The sequence below is a fragment of the Stegodyphus dumicola genome, chromosome 7 (genome assembly GCF_044657685.1).
Source record: "Stegodyphus dumicola isolate Sdum_Otavi_A_Nest chromosome 7, ASM4465768v1".
NCBI lineage: Eukaryota > Metazoa > Arthropoda > Arachnida > Araneae > Eresidae > Stegodyphus > Stegodyphus dumicola.
Window position 1 is genome coordinate 165,659,419 of NC_140774.1, and position 23,333 is coordinate 165,682,751.

General features: G+C 31.4%; 1 protein-coding gene across 3 annotated transcripts in view; it reads right to left on the reverse strand.

Annotated features, from left to right (window-relative positions):
• The window catches only part of LOC118185378 (multiple inositol polyphosphate phosphatase 1-like), a 76,618-nt gene that overhangs the window by 6,844 nt on the left and 46,441 nt on the right, over nucleotides 1-23,333 (reverse strand). For all 3 annotated transcript variants that reach the window (XM_035355216.2, XM_035355217.2, XM_035355215.2), the window contains exons 5-8: nucleotides 19,538-19,675; nucleotides 17,215-17,288; nucleotides 11,320-11,437; nucleotides 5,431-5,635 (exon numbers count right to left, since the gene is read on the reverse strand). In XM_035355216.2, coding sequence (XP_035211107.1) covers nucleotides 5,431-5,635; nucleotides 11,320-11,437; nucleotides 17,215-17,288; nucleotides 19,538-19,675 — 535 coding nt within the window. The remainder of the gene's footprint in view (nucleotides 1-5,430; nucleotides 5,636-11,319; nucleotides 11,438-17,214; nucleotides 17,289-19,537; nucleotides 19,676-23,333) is intronic.

Genomic DNA, 23,333 nt, shown 5'->3' on the forward strand with positions numbered 1-23,333 from the left:
ACAGTGGCTGTATCCGTGAGATGTTAATTCTTATTCCTGTGCCTTTACGTGCAGGATGAGTGTGAAGAGTGTTACCTGGGCTTTGAAATTGCAGAGGGCTGTATGTTATGTTGCCAAATGTTGCATCTTTGCGGAAGTATATGAGGGTGGTGTACACTGCCTCTTGTTCTGCCCGTATGTGGAGAGGAATGAGCTCTGCAAGGACTGTCGCTGAGCTGGTGGCTGTGGTGCGGTACGCTTTACAGAGATTCAGGGCGAATGGTCGTTGAAGAGATGTAAGATGTTTGATCTTTCGTCCTCCCATCGGTTGGGCCCATACGGCAGCAGCATACAAGACTATTTTTTCAGCTACCACATGGTAGAGGATCTTCTGAATATGATGATTCTGACCCCAGTTTTTACCTTGGAAGGCGCGGGCCTTTCTGGCAATAGCTGATGTTTTGTTTTTTAGTTCTTGGATGTGAGGGATGATCAAAAATTAATTACTGTAAAAATAATTCTATATTACATTAATATTAATGAGGAAGTAGTTTATGGTGTTTAATTTAATGGCCAATTTCTGTTGCTTATGGTTTCATTATATTTGCTATAAAACATAAATTAGCAACAAAGTCTAATTTTACAATTAATTTCTGATGTTTTTTATTATACTTTCCTATTATTACACTTTTCACTATATGTCTCAGCAATGCTTGGCCTGAAAATTATTTGCAAAATTTTGATAATGGTTGTTCACATAAAATACCACTGACATATAAAATTACTGCATTGATATAGCAGATATTCAGTGTAACCCAGGTGCAGGCAATTTCAGCCCAAGTCACATTTTCTCGTTTTTACATCATCATCATCATCACTTGAACACTTGAGCTTATAGAGACAGGTTCAAGTTTTTCTCGCCTCTTACAGCGATTTCAGCTAAACTTGTGTGTAAGTATTTTTATGGTATTATTGGTGACACACCATGGCATAACTTAACGGTATCATTTCGAGCAACATGAAAACTGGGAAAAAAGGAAATCAGAGAGCTAAAATGAGTGAAGCTCCAAACCACCCAATAGAGAAAAATTGTTAAGCGGACACGAAAATGAGAAAAAACCTTTTCGCTATGGATTGACGTGTATTACTAGCTATTGATGATAAGACTAAATCACATCAGCAAGTTCTTGATATCCCGTAGCAGATGATACAGCACATGCAATTATAAATAATCAAATTCTTGAAACTCAGACTGCAGAAAATATAAAAGATAATACTAAGAAACACAAATATAATTGCTTCTCTACCAAAAGACTAGAACGGAAAATAATTCTTCAATTAAAATCCCACCAATTGTTATCACTGAACAAAATCCAGATTGGAAATCTATTCACAAAATATGCACGGAGTTTTGTAAGATAGCATCGAAGCTGACATGAAAAATAGAGTTATTTACCTTCAAACCAAAAATTCTGATGACTTCCAAATTACTGTAGAAAAGCTTGCATCCGATTTCCCACCTACCAATTAGATAATGAAGCTACTATAAAGGTTATTTTAAAAAATATGCCCAGTACCATCAAGGAATCCAAAATAAAAGACGATCTGTTCAAAAGAGGCTTCCCGATAATTAAAGTTAAGCAATTCTCAAGGAAAATTGAAAACCATAAGATTCTACTCCCGATTTACTTTCTTGAACTTCAATCCAGCAAAAGAAAATATTCACAGACTCAACAATATGTTTGACTTTAACATAATCATCGAAAAATACACCCCCAAGAAAAGACTGTTTGGCCATTCACAAACAAATTGCTTTAAACAAACTAAATGTGTTAAATGGACCGGAAACCACAGAAGTAATACTAGCACTCTCAAAGAAAATCAGAAACCTAAATGTTTATTTTGCTCTCAAGAGCACGTATCATCTTATCATGGATGTGAAGTTTATAAAAGAAGATTCGAAAAGTCAGAATAGAAACAAGAATCAAAAGCTCTGCCACACCCACCTACAGACAAAGATTTTCCCACTACACTACCAAAAATAGACCCAAATCACAGCAAACTCTTGTGTGATTTGAAATTCAATATTCCTAAATCAAAGCACAATAATGCTTTAAAAAATATTTTAAATCCAGAAGAACAAGTTAAAGAAATCCTCCAAATTTTTCAATCTCATTAATCAACTTACAGAAATAGCTCAAAAACTTTGTACTTCCCGAAATCTCTCCCAGAAGATGTCACTTGCATTTAGAACAGTTGAACTATTGATAAAAATTAAGTTTTACTCGCTATTTCAGTCATTTTCTCGGACTTCAATTCCTACACCTCATTCAACCACCAATAGATGGTGACACGCTAGGCATCATTAACCCTAATGTCAATTTTCTGGCACAACTCTAATCTCTTATGATAGCTGGTGACACTTATGCAGACTTGCTTTTACAATTTTTTATCCTCAGAAAGTTAGAGAGCAACTAGGACTCAAGAATTTTCCACTTTTATTTAAAATGGTCTTTTATACTCACTACGACGTACCCTGTAGGGTCAACAATTTTTGGAGTAAAAGTCCCAGGACTGAATACTCGTCCTCACCTTATTTCACACCATTTCACGCCAAGTCTTATATACATCTGCAATTCTCAAACTATGGTCCATGGACTTTTAAGGGAGATACAAGAACTGATTACTAATTCAAGTCTGAAAGCAATTCTGGATTTTGGTTATGCACAGTATTGATAGGAAAAGTTCTTAAGCAATCGCTTCATTTTGCTTCTGCAAAAAGATCAGCATTTTCTAGTAGTCTTTGGCCTGGTCTAGGCCTTCACTCCCACATATCACTCGTCCCCTTGAGGTCTTCAGTAGTTAATTCAGAAAAATTCTGTGAAAACACAAGGTTCTGCTCGGCTAAAAGCACTGGTCTCATTTAAGGGAATTCTTGTGATGGAACAGGACAGGGACTTGTTTCATGCGGCGCTATCTATTGCTGTCTCGAGTGAAGAAAATGAGAGACACACTTGATTAATACACTTTCTTGAAGAACAAGCACTTTCTGAATATCTGCTTGTGAAAAATACATGCATGATAATATAAAAGCTGAATACATAAATTTTCACTTTGGAGCCACATGGCATAATTCCACCATTCATGGAGATTTCTTCAATATAACTAATCTCTTCTTCAATCTTACTAATATTTTCTAAAATAGATTATACAGCTTTCTTAAATACTGATTTTTATTTTCCAGGCATTGAACCAAGGAATTACTTGATTAATACAATTCAGTGTTTCTGGCAAGCTGAGGGCTCATTGATTTACATAAGACTACTGTGTCATCAGCATAGTAGGCAGCAATCAAGTTTGTGCTTCTAAGAAAATCATTAATGTAGATATTAAACAAAAATAGTGTAAGAATTCCTCCTTGTGGAACTCCAGATTGAGTTTTTCTTAAGACTGAGATCCCATTATTGATCCTGACTTAAAATGTCCTATGTTTAAATAATCTGAGATGAGTATGATGAGCTCAAAAATGGGAAATTCTATAACATTAATTTTATGAAAAATCCATAGCGTCAAACTTTATTGAAGGCTTTCTCAATATCTAGAAAAATACCTGTAACTGTTTATTTTTCATTGAAGCTTTTGCTAATAATTTACATAAGTTTGGTAAATTTCTCTGTAGCAGATGTCCTCAACAAGAACCAAATTAATGCTCAACTTATGTTCTGGCTAAGACCTTTCTTCTAATTTCATTTACATAACAATGTGTGATGATGTTTGCTGGTTGTTGAACCACATTTATGCATATAGATATTTCAGACACCAAATGAGGCATCATGCATCTAGTGGCAAAAAAGAAATAAAATACGCTTCTGATTCTAACGGGTTTGACAAGTTTTTTAATGTTGCCCAAACGGGTTTGACAAGTTTTTTAATGTTCTCACTGAGCTCTCAATTTACCAGACTGTTTTTGCACTCATTCCTGCTAACCCTCTTTTCTTTTGCCTTTTTAGCTTTATTATTAGGCATTGTTTTCTTTGCACTTATGCAATATATATTTCAACCACAAAATCATAAAATGTTTAAAAGCTGCATAGGACCTCACATTTAGAATTTCCAGTGCTGTGTTATGACATTCATTTTTCTGTTTTTTACAGCCTTTTCTCAGTTCAGCATATCAATATTCACTTTTTTTCAGTAAAATGGCTAAGGAAAACTTCTTTTTGTGATTTTTAGTATCATTAACTTATAAGGTATTTCTCCAGCCTTCTTAGCATGCCTTCATAGTGTAATGGCCAGCACACTTGCTGCGTATTTGAGAGGTCCAAGGTTTGAGTCTACTGCACATTTTTTATGACTCCTGCTTATCTAATGTTTCTACAAACATTTTATATGCTGACTTTATTTATTTAATATCACATTCTTCTCGCTTACTTCACATAAAATTCAACAGCAAAATCACAAAATATTTTTAAAAAGCATAGCATTAGAATTTCTGACAAAGTGTTAGAGATTACCAGACATATTTTTTATATTCACTATATTATTTCTTTAAAAACTAGCCACCTAAAAAGTTATCATAAAAAAGAAAAAGTACATAAGCTAGTGTAATTTCATAAAAATATTTAATACTTCTGATTACACATATCATGATTTTAATACATGTTTATTTAAATCAATCACATTAAAAAGCAGAGAAAATTATTAAGAACTGTGTTTATTGCTTTTATTATTATTGCTTATTACTCAATATTCTTCAGATTAAATTTGAAAGAAATTTAAGCTTTACTGAAAGCAATATGCTGGCATGTGGAGGACAAAAATATTTTATCTGTGGGGGCTTGCAGGTGCACGTTTGGGTGGAGAACTACAATTATTCAAAATTTGATGGCTCTAGATACTGTTGTTTTTTCACAATGAGAGGAACATACATACATACTTGCAGATTCTTCATTTTGTAATTCCTTTAAAAATAATACTGAGCATTAACATTTGCTGGCAACACTTTGAAAAGTAATACACTATTTACAATTAGCTGACAAAAATCCCACTTCAAGACTAACATTCCCTTTTGGGTTTAAAAAAAAAGGCCCACTCCGCCCTTTTTCAAACAGTATTAAACATATATCTACTTCTAAAAAAAATCAGTTTCAATACTTTTTACATTATCGCCAAAGTTAATTTTCACATTTTTTTTAACTTGAGAATCTAATCATTTATATAGTGAAATATAAATAACTTATAGAGACGAAACTATTTTCTGATCCTATTTATCCTATTTTCTTTTATTAAGTAAAATGTATAAACTTGGTTAAGGGAAGTACATAAAATGATCATCATATGAAAGGGATTTATAAACTCATAAAATTTAAAATCCATTGATGTATATGGCAATACCGAGCATGATAAAATAAATTAGTACAAAATATATAGAATAAATAATTAACACATTACTTCAATAAATTCACTACATATTCCACAGCAGGGCAAGCTTGTTGATGGTTGATTTCATTTCCATAGGCATCTTTATAATAGTCATCTAAGTCATCACCATATTCCAAGATTTTTAATTCATCAGTTGAGAATAAAGCACACCAGATGTCACTAATATTCAAGGCATATCCGAAAACACAAGCTCTGTACATGACTTTGATATCTTCTACAAGCAGATAAATAAAATACATAAAAGCAGTTAGTGCATCATGCCATTTTAGTTGAAATTATTACATTATTCTATGCTCAACATTATAAAGGCAAATTTTTTTCAGTAACAATTACAGTGTTTTGAGTGCCTGATTTTTGGCTGATTTACTAAAAAGAATTTAAAATTTCATTATTTTCTGAATAATGCTAAATTTCAATTTTAGTTAAATTTCAATTGGGTCATCTAACTTGCAAAAAAATATACAAATAACATACTAGATTCGGTCTCTGAATGTGAAGTCATTACTCTAAATAGGAGTGGACTAAGCTAATTACATAACATTTTTCAATCTTCTTTTTAACAAAATTCTAAGCACACATAAATCTCCTTAGAAACTTCCTCTGGTATATTTATATAAGCTGTACAAAAAGACAATAATAATAATGGTAATGAATAATATGAGATGCGAAGGTGGTCGCCTTTAGTACTTTTGCACAAGAGCTACTGCCTTTTGCAAATTTTTAGTGTTCTAGTAACTTTATGAATACATTCAGTATTTTTTATCCTTCTGTGCAATAACAATAAAAACAACATGCTAGAGTTAGGCATACGAATTTTTACTTCATCCTGAATATAAAAGAAGAGGATTTTTAAACAAACCAAATAAGTTTTAACTACACTAATGAATTTAGGTTAAAATAACACGGTGAACAAATATTAATTTGGAACTCCAACAAAAATCAGCATTATATTTGAAAATTTTCATAGGACTACTTTCGATGGTTTCAAAACTAGTGAAAATTTGCAAATATAATGTTGATTTTTTGTTATTTGACTTCTAAATTAATACACTAATGAATTCTTCATTAAAGCACATTTTCTCTTAACATTCACTCTATTACATAGAGTAAATCTAAATTTATATTAGTACTTTTGGTTGAATATCTGTCACCTTCATCTACTAATTTCAGAAGTAGGAGATAAAATCAAAATGATCATGAAATATTTTATGAAATCTTTTTTGAGCTATAAATAACATCAACTGGAAGACAGAGCTAGCTGAAAATACTTAACTATTAAACATAGCATATATTTAACGGCATGAGGGAAACCCCTTCTGAAATGAGTTTAGGTGAAAGTTAAGCTCCAGAAAAGGCATTAAAGTAGAATACTTGTCCATCTATCAATCAGACTGGAAGAATGGCTAGCATTTTACTTTAATGCTCATCAATGCAAAATTTAAAACTACGCTTTACATTAAACACATTTAAAACAAGAACAAGCCCCTACCCCCCCCCCCAAAAAAAAACTTAGTTTGGTGTAGATTTTGAATAAAACTACATTGATTTCAAGGATGAATGAATATGCAAGTCCTTTTTTTTTTCTTTAGGTTGAAAAAAAATTTTTTTTGCAAGAAATGAGAGGACTGCAACCATTTTACACAAAGCAATGGCTGGAGCAAAGAAGAATGTTGACACAGCACCGTTTATTAAGAAAAATAGTAGTAAACAAAATTAGAATTCTGAAAGGCTTTATTTTATTTATTTATTTATTTATTTATTTATTTATTTTTGTTGTTGTTTGTTTGTGTGTGTGTGTGGTTTTCCCAGCTTGTATCATGGATACAAGCTGGTTTTCTTAGAAAGTCCTCCTCAAAGGCATCATTCTCTTAGACAGATAGCCCACACCTACTTTGCTATAATCAAAACAAACCAAATTCCAATTCACCAATTGATGAATTTTTATGGATCATTTGCATTGAGTTAAAGTCAAGACTGATTAAATGCTCAATTATAAACCGAATTTTAACTTTAGTTCTGAGAAAATTATGAATAAAACTTTTTTAGTTAGTGAAGTGGTGTGAAATTTCAGTGAAATTTCGTTGAAGCATTTTACATTTGGAAATATATATATATATATATATATATATATATATCATTAGTATAAAATATTAATTCCATTCTAATTTTTCTTAAAGCTTTCAAAATTCTTTGTCTCATTTTTGGGGGTTTTATTACTTTTTCTCCTAAATAGATGGCCCTACATTAATTTTTCACTTTGCACCACCCATTGCTTTCAATGTAAAATAGCTACGTTTGTCCCCCTTTTTTGCAAAAATATTTTTGATCCAGAAGAAGAGAAACCTGTATTTGAGTGCTCTAGAAATCAAAAGATATTTATTCAAAATCTATGCCAATATATGGTTGCCTTTTCCCTAATTTTAAATTGTCTATATATTTTGATTTCTTAGTCACACTTTCAAAAGAATAAATGAACTGCCTTAAAAAATGTCTCTTTTTGATAAAAGAAAATTAATACATTCATCAAAGACTAATTTTAATTGGCCTATGAATTCTATTTCACTACAAGTCTGCTTTTCGAAGTTATTCAGATATTTTTCATTTCAGAAGGTGTTAAGATTACATTTGAGACATTTGTTAAAGCTGATGTGTCTAAATTTGCGACAATATGTGAAAATTTGGTGCTATCGCTGGTAATGTCACCCTGATCAAATTGAATTTCACATTGTCTTAGCCATAATGTAATATTTGATATCCAAAGTGGTGGCATTTTCAAACTACTCTTTGGATCTGATCAGACAAAATGTTTTGAACCTGTGACTCTGTCATTTTTTAAAGCAGCTTTGCTTCTCAAAGAAAGATAGAGGAGTACAGAAAGTGTTTAATTTCAGCATGCAACACGACCAAAAATGTCCAGAGCTTTCAACCGATCAGTTGTTTGACTGCACTGATTTACAGTCAAGATAAAATGTGGGAAAGCAAAGAAATAAACATACCTCATTGTAATTCTCCCTTCATGTCTTGTTTGCTATGCTGAAATAGTGGACACTTGCATAAAATTTTCTTGAAGACACACAGTTTAATTAGAAAGCACACAGTTAATTCACTTAACATATGCATCACTGAATATTATCTAGTTATACACAAAATGCTTACACTCTTATCACACAATCACAAGCATTATCAGAAGTGAGAATTAGATACTTCAGTATTGGATGAGCAAAAATGGATCTTTAGCATCTTAAGCAAAAATGGATGCCTGGTTTCAGATTATCCAGGGAAGACTGAAGCTGTCTTGATCTGGTATGAAGGATTTTCATCTGTTTTTCCAGGAGGTTAGCTGGTGAATATGGATTTAAGTTTACATATTATGATAACATTTGCTTGCTACTTCCTTTAATCTACTGCATTAAGTCACACTGCATAAAAGGCATTCTTAAATAGTACAAGGTTTTATTAAAATAAAGTCCAAAAGAAGAGTTTCACTAAGCAGTTAAGAGAATGGTGACTCAGCAATTATTAAAAGTTTTACAGAATGAACTGTCATTTATCTATCAGAATATTTGCTGATAATTTAATTCGTTAATGCAGTTATCAATCCTTGGTCACCATCGGGATGAAGACAGCATGCTGCGGTAATTGCGAAACTTCCTATACGGATTGATAGCTGATTGATTTACATTTTGGTTAGGTTGCATATTATTTACTGCATATAGAATTAAAACATATATATTATATAAATCTATGAGAAGCTCTATAAACAATACTATAACAACTATTGACAATTAATATTGAAGGCCTATATACAATTATTTGTAACTAAAGTTATTGTCCTCATTATGTGAGGAGTTTGCTAGTGGCAAGTGTCTCTCTAGTCAAGAATTTTAGAATCTTCTGACTTCTTGCTCTGTCTGACACAGTTTTCAGACTGAATTAGTCATGAACCCTTAATTTTGGGTTGTATTTTATGTCCTCTGATTCATTATTGTTGACAGCGATATCGGAGACACTAAAGGATTATTGGTTAGTCAACCCTCTGACTTGAGTGGCCTTGATGACAGACACAGTGCAAATTGGTGAAATCTCTTGACACTGGTCACGAAATTATGACTCTTGTTATGTCAAGTGGCAACATTACTGAACAAATTATTGCTCCTGCAATGTCACATCATGTCATTGCACATCTCATAACAACTCGAAGATTTCGTAGGGGACTGCACACACCAATTTTCTATCTTTGTGAAGTCCATCACAACAGTTAGAAAGAAATAGTGTAAAATGCATTAGTTGAGCATTAGATGTCACAATGGATACTCATAATGGAGTCATCCAGTCTTATACCAGGTTTACTACATTGGTGTTTTGTGGCACTACTTATCCAGGAGGTATGGACAAGTGATTCTGAATTGAAGATAGCAAAGCTGTCAGGATATTTAATGATACAATCCTTTCCAGAAATTATTCCAGACCTGATGCTGATCTCATGGCAGTTATGAATGTCTTGTAGGAACCAATAGTTAATTATGACATTGCTCTGCATCTTCTGACAGTGATTTGTCAATAGGACCATTCTACTTGATTGAAGGTAATGATGTATCTCTGCTAACTCAATCAATTGTACTTTAATTAGATGGTTCTTCAGGACATTTTGATTTACTAAGGCAAATAACATTATCACATATATCATAAGAAGTCACCATTGATAAAGTGGTTAAATAATTGTAATTAGTAATGTGATTTTTCCCAACAGTTTGATTCTCAGGTTTCATAGTATATGTATTGCATGAGTGCTTTAAACCACCTCTGTAAATGATGGAAAGCTAACACATGTTATAATGGCTTTCCATTATACCATGTAAATGATGGGATAATGGAAAGCCATTACCCCATCATTTTACATGTTTGACTAAGAACTATTTATATGTTGTGAACTAATTTTGTTGACACCAAATATGCAAAACACTGGTACTTTTGTGTCATAGCAGCCAACATGAAAGAAAATTGCTAAGCATAAGTTACAATGTAGGAAAAACAAGTGCCAAGCAGAAAACACATAGAAATAAATAAATTTTTAAAAAATGTATAAGTAACAAATACACTCACAATTATTTCTTGCAAAAATCTCTCATTTAAGTGTAACATGTAGTTTCTGGCGGATCTGCAATTCCTATCAACATAGCTTCAAAACGGTTTTTGTTTTCTATGCAATGACACTATATAAATTCAACTAAGTATGACTGAAAAAGATGTCAAGCTGTACATGATATTCTTTTCAAAGAAAAGAAATTTAACATTATAGCAAAATATGCAAAAATGATCTGAAATGCACTCATGTATGGTTGCAGAAACATTTGGAAATGCGATGCTTAAAGTTGCAGGAAGAAGAAAGGCACTTGAATTAGAAATTGGTTTGATGATTTTTGACTACAATTTCTATAAAGGTATTACAGTTTACAGTTTATTTTCATCCAGGCATTAAAAAAAAAAAAAAAAAAAAAAAAAAACACCTACGATAAATGACACAAGAAGCACTAAAAAAAAAAAAAAAAAAAAAAACAGTTGATAACTTTAATATATACACTGCCTGCCTAGGAGTTAAGTAGAAATGGTTTTCACGCATTCATTAAAATTTTTACACTTTAATAAATTAACAACACAGATTGTTAAGTAACACACAGATGTAAAAGGTAAAATGATGGAAAGTTTTCCTTACAGATTATTCAAGATAGCTTTCTTTGGCTACATGTATAATGTCAAAGCAATGTGAAAATTTCTGTCAAGCATGTTTTGGTAATCAACTTTGGTAATTAATTGCAGAGATGATGATTTTCTTCCAAGGCAGCTGCTATAATACAAACATATTGTAGATGAATTTTAAGATCATATTTAAATTCTTACCTTTACAAACATTAAAGCCAACTCTTTTTGATACACTATCAATTACTTTTTGCATCATTGATCCATTTTCAAATTTTTCTATTTCAGAAATATCATACGATGCATCCTTGCAACTTTTCTGCAGTGAAAAATACAATTTAGCAAAGTATTAAATTTTAAAAATAAAAACTAAAAGTTGGAAATCAAATTTGCAGTTAAAAATATTCATACTACTTTAATAATCTAATTAATAAATATGCTTCATACAAATTTAATAAAAGCAATTTATATGAATAGTCCAAGAAAACCATTTAAAATTTGCTTATTGATATCATTTTAATGATTAAACTTAATGGTTTTATTTGAATTAATTCATATATTTAAAGCAATACGTTTAGATACAACATTTAACAAACTATAATATACATATATATTTTGCAAGTTAATAATATAGTTATTTTGCAAGTATATTATCATTATATGGGATGGGTTTTAATATTTTTTGTTTTCTTTTGTTAAGAAAGGGGGAAGAGTAAATATTTTTTCCCAAAAAACTAAAATTTAAAAAAAAATTCACATACGCTGGAAACAATCTGCTCGGCAGTCTCTGCCTGTCAATGCAGCCAGTATAATTATTTTGCACACAATAGCCTCATTTAACTCATTTGCATGCACCATACATTTTACGCAATGAATGAGCCTCTCAGCAAAATCCTCACTATCTCTTTAACCAAAAAAAAATTTTCAGAACTGATTTCTAAAACATGTAGCATTGCAATGAAATGTGCATTGCAAGTATCTAAACTCAGCAGCTCTTGTGTTGAAGTTACTAGATAACTTAAATTAACAAGGCCTAGCAAAACTCTCCATAATTGTGAAACACTCAAATGCAGCACTTTCATTCTGCATCAAACATCAGATGGAAAAAAAAAAAACAATAAAATCCTTTTTTAATTAACACTCTATTTTATGAATTCGATACAACTCTGATGTATGCCCTAATTTCACCAAATGTGGCAATATTTGTTCTGTGCTGGTTTTTGGCGCAATTGTGTATTGTATGGCAACCCTGTTGACATTGCAAAATCTTTCGCTGGAGCTTGTTGGTCTGTGTCTGAGATAAAATGGTGAAAGTTGTTGAAGTTCGGCAAAAGGAAATATCATTGTGGCCATCCTGTTGAGGGGCAGTGGGCGTTTGGAGGAGTGGAAAGAGGGTCTGGGAGATTATTTTTAGTGGCTGTGCATGATAGAAGTAGGGATTTGTTATTATTTGTGAACTATAGTATGAATTTTCTGGATAGTGTGTCTGGCTGTCATATAAATACAATAGTGATTACGTGGCGGCATGTTAAAGGCGGTATGAAATTGGTATTTCTGCTGTTCGAAAAAGCATTAATTCATGGTACGTGCATTTTATTTCATTCTTGTTCTTATTTTGTAGAATATTATGTAAACTGCTTTTTTAGTATGAATTTCTGTCGTTATTGTTGTTTTTTTTTTAATTGTTTGAAATTTATTTTGTTGATTAATGCGTAGTGTCTAGATTGTGCAATTCGTAGATGTTTTTTTAAGTTGAAACAGAACGCTGTGTACATGGTATTCTTTGAAATTTATTGTTGTTATGTTAATTTATTAAAGCGACATGTGAGTAGTTCGTAGATTCGTTGCCTAAATTGTGCAATTCGTAGATTTTTTAAAGTTTAAACAGGATGCTGTGTACATGGTATTCTTTGAAATTTATTGTTGTTTTGTTAATTTATTAAAGCGAGGTGTGCGTAGTTCATAGCCTAGATTGTGCCATTCGTAGATGTTTTTTTAAGTTAAAACATATCGCTGTGTACGTGGATTCTCGTCAAATATTTTTGGTTAGAAATTTTACGTTTTTGCTATCTAAATTTTTTTGTTTTTGTTTCAGATTTTTAGCTAAAATTGTGTGTTTAAAACGTGGTGTTTGCATGTGCGAAATCCGCGTTTTTGGAGACAATGTAGGCTTAAAGTTTGAAATGTAGACAAAAAATTTAGACAGTAATATGGCAGCATAGAGTTTCTCGCCAAAAATGTTTGGCGAGAAATTTGGCGACTTGAGGGTGCATATCAGAATACTTCCATGAATTCTTCTATTTAGTGAAATTTTTTGCAGGAATCTGCTGAGGTGTGAATTTTCTTGTATAAAAAAATTCTGAATAGCAATATACATTCTCTATTTAATGAAGTTTATTAATAGATAAATTTTGAAGATCAGATCTTTCTGCTTTAAAATTATTTATTCATTTGCTGTGATACTTAGGTGCATGTAGCTGTGGTCCTAAAAAAATGCAGGTGTCTTGTTATTTCTTATTACATCCCATTCTACAGAGGGATGAAGTGAGATGTAGCAAGATTCTCGAATGAGAAAGCATTTACTCACCTTATTGTTAAAAGTTCTCCAACCAATCTTGTTTTGAAAACAACTTTAAGGTTAAGCAACAGCTGCATGTTATTTTTATTTCCACTAAAAATGCTAAATGGAAGTGTCTTTTTACTTTTAAAGAAAAAATGATGATTCTTGACGAAATGGACAAAAATGCAAAGAAGAAAGATATTGTCATAAAATTTGATATTTTGCAAAATTGTTTCTTGACAACCCTGAAAAGTTGGGACAAAATTTTGTCAAGCTTTGATTCCACCAATCCAAGCATCAAATGTAAGAAAATGTGTGTTTATGAAGATGTTGATAAAGTAACATTAAAATGGCTGTGCACAGTGAAAGAAAAAAAAATACTCATATCAGGGCATTGATACTGGGAAAGGCTATGGAGTGTGCCAAAGCTTTAGCTCAGAGTGCATTTTATATGAACAATGGGTGACTGGAGAGATTAAAAAAAAAAAAAAAAAAACTACAACAGTTTCAAAAATCATATGCACTGAGAGGAATGATGTTAATGAACAAAGTATCATACTGAAAGACTGAAAACTAAAAGAAATCATGGAAATGTACAAGTCAAAATATAATCTTCAATGCAAACAAAACTAGCTTATTTTATCAATGTTTACTGCAGAGAACAAGTAGATTGTGATTTCAACATGAGCTTTTGGATGACCTCAGACATTTCTGAAAAGTAGCTAAAAAAAAAAAACTTTTAGTTAAACAACTACTAAATAGTACAGAAACAAAAAATTGCTCTACCATAAGACAGTTACAATACTCACCCTCAAGATAACAAAGACAAGTATAATTTTTTTTTCTTTCTTCCAAATACCACTGTAAAATGGTATACAGTCAAAAGTTGTTAATCCGGACACCCAAAATCCGGAATGATCTATAATCCGGACCTCAAAGCTACAAACTTTCTGTGCATGCGTACACGCATGCACGTTTAATGTATAACGGACGGTATAAGCTATGCTAAAATTATCTAATTATCTATTTCAGTTAATGTTGCAGATTGCGTTGTTCCTTAATCTTCTAAATGGATCCGGCTTATTATTTTTTGCAGACTGTTAGAGCAATTTTATAAAAGTAAGCTTGAACTTTCGATTATGTCAAAAAGAATTTCTGATTCTGGAGCTACCAAAGGATATACAAAGCGAAAGCATGTTTCGATGTCCATCAAGCAAAAAGTGGAATTGCTGCAAAAAATGGATAATCCTTGATTCTCTAACAATTCCGAAATATGTTTATCAATTTCACGCTGCTCTGCGGGGGGGGGGGGGGGACAATGAATTGGTAGTTGATCTGTCAGCACTGTCCTTATCTTCACAGCAGATGTTTTTATTTTATTCTGCTTATAATTCCTTATTAAATGCAGTATTTCTTCTCGATGTACTTCGTCTTTAATATGATTTAAATCGTCATTATAAATATCACGAATACACATCAAATAGATTTCTGGTTGCAATTTTGTAATTTCAACTATGCGTAATGTATGCTTTATGCATGCGTGTGTTGAAAGAAATGTTTAATAAAGAAAACAAATAAATATTAAGCTTTTTTTTTTGTAAATTTTGATACCCTTTAGATCATAATTGCTCTTTATTTCATAAATTACGGTTTAATATTTTTAATTTTATAACTTCTGCATGCCATCTTACCAGATTTAAACTGATGATCTATAATCCGGAAAAATCGATAATCTGGAATCGCCGAAGTCCCGACGAGTCCGGATTAAAGACTTTTGACTGTACTATGAATCAAGAGGCGATAAAAAGTGTTAGGAAACTGAAAAAATTTTGAATAAGGCCTTAATGGGAATTGAGAGTAATCAGCTTTAGTTATAATAAGTTTACGTGACTGCATATCTGAACTCGTAAAAGAATGGAATTATGAAGTCACTAGAAAAACTGTTTGCAATTGCTTCAAAAAAGCTGGTTTTATCACTGAAATTGATACCACAGATAATAATAGTGTCAATGACGACAATGGGCAAGACGAGAGAATGAATAACATGTGGCTGCAGCTGCAAAATCAAGGGCATTTAAAGAATAAAGAGCAGTTACAAGGTTTAGATAACAATGTTGTGACCATAGGAATTCCTACTGAAGAAGGCATATTCAAGAGCATAAAAAAATAGGAGCCAGAAAGTGATGGCTGAAAATTAAAACATAAATTAAATGAATGTACAAAATCCTGGCCAGATGAAATGATAAATGCATTTGATACCTTACAGTGCAGTTTTCATTTTGAAGAAAGTGAACCGGAAGATATTTTTCAAGCATTACAAAGATCTGAAACTTTGGACATCAAATGTTGCTCTTGCCAATCAAAACAAATTGAAATATCTGATTATTTTTCAAAATTAATTTACGTAATTATGTGTAACACTGATGGAATGGTTGCAATGATGTAAGTTGTCTTTCATTTATATTTTGTATTATATTTAAAATTAAAAAAAATTGTTATTTTCAATCGTGTTTTATCATAACCTCCACTTTGCAAATTCCTCCAATTAGTGAAGTTTTTTGCAATATTCTCAGAGTTTTCTAAATAGAGGTTTGGCTATATTTAACAAATGTATCTACATTCCTAGAAAATAAATAATGTATGTGGCAATTCAAACAAATCATCTGAATTAAAATTTTTAGACTTTAATAAATTAACAACACAGAATGCTAAGTAATACACAGATGTAAAAGGCAAAATGTTGAAGTTTTCCCTATAGATGTTCAAGATAGTCTTTGGCTGCAGGTATAATGAATGTCAATTCAATGTGAAAATTCCTGTCAAGCATGTTTCAGAATGCTAATAATAAATGTTTTTAAAGCAGCAGAAACGCAATTTTTAAAATCTGATCAGGCTTGCCAACTTAGGTGACAAAAATACTTAATTTTCCACATATTCTCCAAAGAAGGGGTCACAGGTAGCAAAGACTGAGAAGGCCATCTGCTTAAAACCTGGTCCACTATGTGTGACTGAATCATGCTAATGGAAGTATGTAGAAAGCATTCTGACATTAAGATAGTATTTATACTTTTATACAGAAATATTTTTAAGCAACATTATCACCTCCTTGTTTAGACATTAAAACCCAGATATCTTCCAATTTTAGTTATACTTATCATTCAATTCAGCAAACTTTTAAAACTAAAAATTTGAAATCACCTTCTATAATTGGGGGGGGGGTATTTATCTGCCTATGCTATAATAATGTTCAAGCAAAAAAAACATAATGATTACATAATAAAAATGACAAGCAATCTAATACTATATGTAGTCAACACACATAAATTAACTTCCTTCATGTTGATTAAGACACTGTTCAAATATTACCATCTTAAAAAATAACACAAGAGATACGTAATAGTATGAGGTTTAATAATTGGCAAAATTCAGTATTTTATTAAAATATACAGAAAAAAATTGATATTACACATGCTCAGCACTTTATAACTTCTATGTTAAGTAATAGAATCAAAAATGAAATATAGTATAAATAATACCTGTAATTTTTTACAGTCTTTGTGAAACTGTAGAACTTGGTCATTTGTTTTTCCATCAAAGTCAATATTTTTATCTAGAATATATATAAAATTTGTCACAAAGAAGATCCTCAGAATTTAATGTAAAATCATAAATTAATTATATAATTCATAAATCAATTATAATGATTCGCCCAATCAATCATAAATTAATTATAATGATTCATCCAATCAAGTAAAAAAGATAAATTATGTAGTTTGCTGAATTACAGCAATCTATATGTTACATAAACAAATCTGTCATTTATTTAGTAATCTTCTTAATTATACTTTCACACAGAATATTAGCAATAATTACAGCAATAAAAAGTAATTTAAAGTATAATTTTTAAAAAAGTAAATAAGAAAAAAACTACTATTTTATTTCCTACTGTAAATAGTAAAATGAGTGTTACTAATAAGTTTTGCAAATAAAAATACTTATAAGGAACTACCTCGTAATAATCTGCATCTTCATTGAGAGTTTACATCAGCATTGGAAATACTGTAGATTTAAAACTTCTTAATTATTACAGCACAAATATAAAGATTTGAAGTTAAAATTATTCTGAAACTATGAAATTCATAAATTAACAAGCACATTTTCATTTATTACCTAAAATCTAGTCTTTAAATAATACTTTGAACTGAAATTTTGAAAAATCACATTTACTTAAGAAGACAGATATGGGCTGTAACTGAAAAATCTAACTGAAACAGAATTATATATGAGCTTTTCATATTCCTTATTTAGGTTCCTCGAAATGCAAAAGCTAAGGTTCAACCAGTTGGAGCACCAGCAGTATCACAGATTAACGCCTGCAGTTCGGAAACAATTTTTCTATATATTTTGCTTCATTTTATTCAGATGTAATTTAAATCTCTATCACCTTCATTTGCATATTTAAATTTATTTCAAATGGATAGCACAGCAAATGCAAATTCTGTTAATATTTAAATCATCATAAGACAATTTACCAAGATAAGCTTAAGGACTTTCCCATACACAATTACTTGTTGCATATGGTAAACTTGTCTATAGGTGTTGAGCATTTGCTTTTCTTTTCTTTTCTTTCTTCTTTATTTTTTTAAATTATTTTTCCTTACACTTCAAATTGACTGAAGAATTAATATAAATTTGCTTGTTCACATTTAATGCATAAAAGAGCATAATATGATATTTAACCCTTTGTTGCATCAAGTCTACTCTAGTAGACAAAAGTTTAAACTTGTTTATTCTTCTGTAAATGCCTTAACAGATTTCATTCCTGTGTTTATTCATTCTATATTATTAAAACTTTCAACTGTCGATCATAGATGGCTGTATAGCATCACTAAGTAAAGCATTGCTATTTGGAAAACGGTTGTTACTTCTGTTTCCAAGTTAGTAAAATTTCTCATAGTAAACATTATATAATATTGCTTACATTTTCTTATACTGTCATTTTTTATTCATAATTAGTAATTTTAGACATTTTATTTTAAATGTCAGTTTGAGAAAATTATGGAGTGGATAGCTAAAGATCTACCGAAAAGAGTGAATTGAAACCCAAATATACTGCTTATCAAGCCAAAATACCACTGGAAATATTTATGTTTGGCAGGGAATTTCTAGAATATTTGACATTTGAATCCAATAGGTACAGGTTACAAAATCGTAGCAAAATGAATTCAATCACAATCGATGAAATGAAGGTATTTTGGGGGATCTGTATGTACATGTCAATTGTAGATTTACCATTTAGAAGATGGTAATGATCACTGCAAACAAGGCAGGAAATGATTTCAAATGCAATCACCGTAAATCGTTGGGAAGAGATTTGTATGCATGTATGTATATGCATGTTGTGCACTATAGTGAACAAACTGTAGCAATTACTTAAAATGAAATTTGAATAAAATTAATTTTTTTTATTATTACTAAGGTTATTTTAAGTAGAAAAAACACAAACATTTTCGTTTAACTTCTCTAGATTATTTGTATGCAACAAAGGGTTAAAACAATTTATTTTGGCAGCTTTCCCATACTCAACATTTCATCAGGCAAGTTAATGTTACAAATCAATAGCTTTTTCATATCTACCTGAAAACAGCTCACAGAAATTCTCAATTTTCTTTTATAATTTAAAGTTCAGCACGCAAACGAAACATAACATGTTGCAGGTCTTAAACATTTAAAAAATACTTTTTAAATGTAATTTTTTAAAAAGGGGTCACATTAATTCATCCATAAATAATATAATTTACAAAACAAAACCCTTTACAATAAGTTCTGTTAAAGAAAAAATATGCTGCATGATCTTACAATCTTCATTGAATAATCCTTTAGCAAAAGCTTCAGCAGTACTTCTAGTTCTTTCTCTACTAGTGTACTCAATGATAAATTTCTCAGGTGAATAAGTTTCATTTAATACTGCAAGAAATCGTCTTTTCAAACGCTGTGCTGTAGGGGAAAAAATCAAACTCATTAATTCAAAATATACATGAAGTATTAAACTCTTAATAAATAAATCATTTTTTAAACAATCAAGTGAAATGGAATTTCACAAAAATTCATTCTAAATTCTCAGCTCAATTTCTAAAAAATAAAAGCTTGATGGCTAATGGACAGTCTACAAAATAACAATTAAACAACCTGGGAGAAAACTAGAAAACTTAACAAAAGAAAACTTGGCAGAAAAAAAATACTTTTTTATTATCTGCATTTCTACTGAAAAGTCTTCACCAGCATTGAGAAATTCATTAATGACTAATTTTTTGCAAAAGGCAAGAGATACTTTCAAAATGGTTGCATATTAAGAGTTCCATAAAACAGATATCAATAAATAATACTGCAAGAAAAATTTACAAAGCAAGAAACATTGGTAATAAAACAATTACTTTTCCCAAGAAATCTTTCGCAAATGTATTTCGTACTGTTATTCTCCCCAGGTACACAGTGATCTGTTTCAGCTTAAAAAAACACTGGAGAAATTGCATACACTCACCATCCATACAACTTCAACATTGTGCACCAGTCAAAAAAGACATGTACTATGGGCATACCAGGGTTGCCACATTGTTGAAGCTTTAAATTGTTCAGGCATTGGTGGTCACTAGTGAGACAACAATATTTATGGGTAATTTTATTATTATCATTTTCAACATACGAGGGCCATCCAGGAAGTAGATTACGTTTCCGTCTGTGTCCGCTAGGGGCGGGGCTAGCGCGGCCATCTTGGGGTCAGAGCGTTGCGCAGCTCAGTCTGCATCTAGCCGTGCTAGTGAGAGGTTCGTGCTGTGCTCCGTTCAGATACTGTGACGGTTTGAAATGTCTGCGTTAATTGAAAATCCCGCGAGCTGCGAGGTGCGCTCAGTAATAAGGTTTCTGACTGCAAAAAACTGTAAACCGATAGAAATCTATCGGCAGCTTCGTGAAGTGTATGGGGACAACATTATCACTGAAGGTGGAGTGCGTCAGTGGGTCATAAGATTTCAAAATGGCCGAACCAATGTTCACGACGAAGATCGAAGTGGGAGACCCAGCATAGTGACCGCCGAACTTCTCGAAAAAGTCGATGCTAAAGTCCGTGAAAATCGAAATTTCACAATAACGGAACTTTCTTTGAGTTTTCCACAAATTTCGCGAAGTTTATTGCACGAAATCATCAGCGAAAAGCTTGGTTACCACAAGTTTTGTGCAAGATGGAAGGCAAGAAGAGGTAACGAAGTGGTTGAAGGCGCAGGCGGCCGAATTTTTCGACGAAGGAATTTCCAAGCTCGTACATCGCTACGATAAATGCCTTAATTTGTATGGTGACTATGTAGAAAAGTAGTATTTGAGTGTGGCTTTCATCTGTATATAATAAAATTTGTTTCCTATACTTTGTTTATTTTTTTATTCCAAAACGTAATCTACTTTCTGGATAGCCCTCGTACTTATAGTGTATTTCATTCACTAGCTTCTATATACTTTCAGTGTACTTACAGTATTACAGTAAGGCCAAAACAATGATAGAAAGTATTAAAATTTGAAAATATTTTATTTCCAGGCTAGTACACAAGTATTCTTTTTTAAAAAAATATCCTAAACTTAACATAAATGTACACATATAACGAAAAGCAAATAAACATACACACTACATTCATAAAAGTTCTAACTTAGCCTTCATTTTCTCAACCATTAGTCTTAGAAATGATTTCCAGTAACAAAACAAAAAAATGCTTCAGATGTTTGTGTTATGGTATTTTTAATTTTTTAAAATCAGTTTGGTAAAAATTATTAAATCTAACTATTTATACAGAAATTTATACTCTCCCAGTCCACACAGTACTATTTAGAAAAAATTTATATTCATTATAAAAAATAAAACTAAAAGTTTCACTCCTGCATGACACAAACTGACTCAGATAAGAAAACATATGCTGTACTACTGCAACTGCTAAAATTGATATATATACATATAAACCTCTAAATATACTATGATATAGTACATCCATAACATAAATAAATTAGTCCAGATTCTAGAAAAACATATAGACAATTCTAAAACATAACATTCTTAGTTTTAAAACTAAGCATTCGTAGATATACAATATCATTACCTAAAGTTTAATGTATAGCAGAGAAATTATATCCTAAGTCAACTACTACACATAAATAGATAAGTGCCTTTATGTAAGTAAAATGATGCCACATCGGGACAAATGAGTAAACAGGTATAAACAAACTTAATTTAATGATACAATACAGACATTTTATCTTACAGAGTGTAATTCATGTTACTATACAGCCATACTGAAGAATCAGGGGGGGCCCAAGAGCGATGCGCAGTGCAGGGAGAAAGTTATGCCACATACGCATGACGTCATGTGGGTGACAGCGTTAGTTCTTGGCGTTTGTTTACTTTCGTTGCATCAACAGTTTGATTTGATTTGTGTTGTTAATTTGCTATTATACCTAAGCGGAAGTGGCAAATTGTGCTATAGCGTTGTGTCAGAATTATACACGTTAATACGTTTTTTGGCGGAAAACACTTTTTACAACAGATAAAATAACTATTTTTTTAATGAATTTATGTAGTTTTCATACATAACTGTGATGTAATTTTACATTTATTTTTCATTTTACTGCTATTTTACATTTAAATTGAAAAATTTCTCATTTTAAATCATTTTTTATCATAATCTTCATTTTGTGTATGAGACTTACATCGTAGTGAGATATTTAAACTCAGTGTCATGTTTACCAATACTGAGTACCTAAATGATTAGTTAATAAATTTGCGTATCCAACTTCATTCACATGTTTTGGTTACTTTCTTTACATCCCAAACGTAACTCTATGTATTGAAGCAGCTTTACGAACTAAGTAAACTGATACATGCCTCACTGTGAGGAAAGAAGAATTTCTCGACCACACTATGATGCAAACATCGAATGAGTGAGTGACATATTTCCTTCAGTGTTATTTAACTGATGCATACAGGTATGTGTGATGTAATTTAATTGATATAACTTACACATGCTTGAACCTAAAGGAAAACAAATCTGTGTATAATGCTAGAATACAAAGAGCGAAAGAGAAAGTAAGATATTCTGTTCAGTGTTATTTAACTGCTGCATATGTTTTAATTTTGATTCCATATAACTTGTTTTTAATTATAAGAGAAAGAAAAATAATTCAATATTGAACACATATTTCGAGTATAACAAAAGTATTTTAAGAAACAAGCTAATAAAAATACATTAGTGATTAAAAATATTGAATTTGTGTAAAGACTGAATTGAAATTAAGATGTGGTGGTGTATTTAATTATGGCAAAGGACACTAGGGCTATCTGCGTAATAGGTGTGATGCCTTCGTGGAGGACTTTCTCAGGGAAACTGGCTCGTATACACGTTACGCATGAGGAAAACCACGAAAACACCCATGCAGCCAGCCCGTTCGCGGGATTCGAACCGAACTACCCAGTGTTCAGCGACTTTACCGCTCGGCCGCTGGTGGGCCGAAACTAAGATGTAAGGCAAGTTTATTATTATTATTATTGTGCGTATATGTGTAAGAAAATGTATTTTAATTGTTCCATTTCTAATGTATGAAAGGAAGAATAGGATACCAA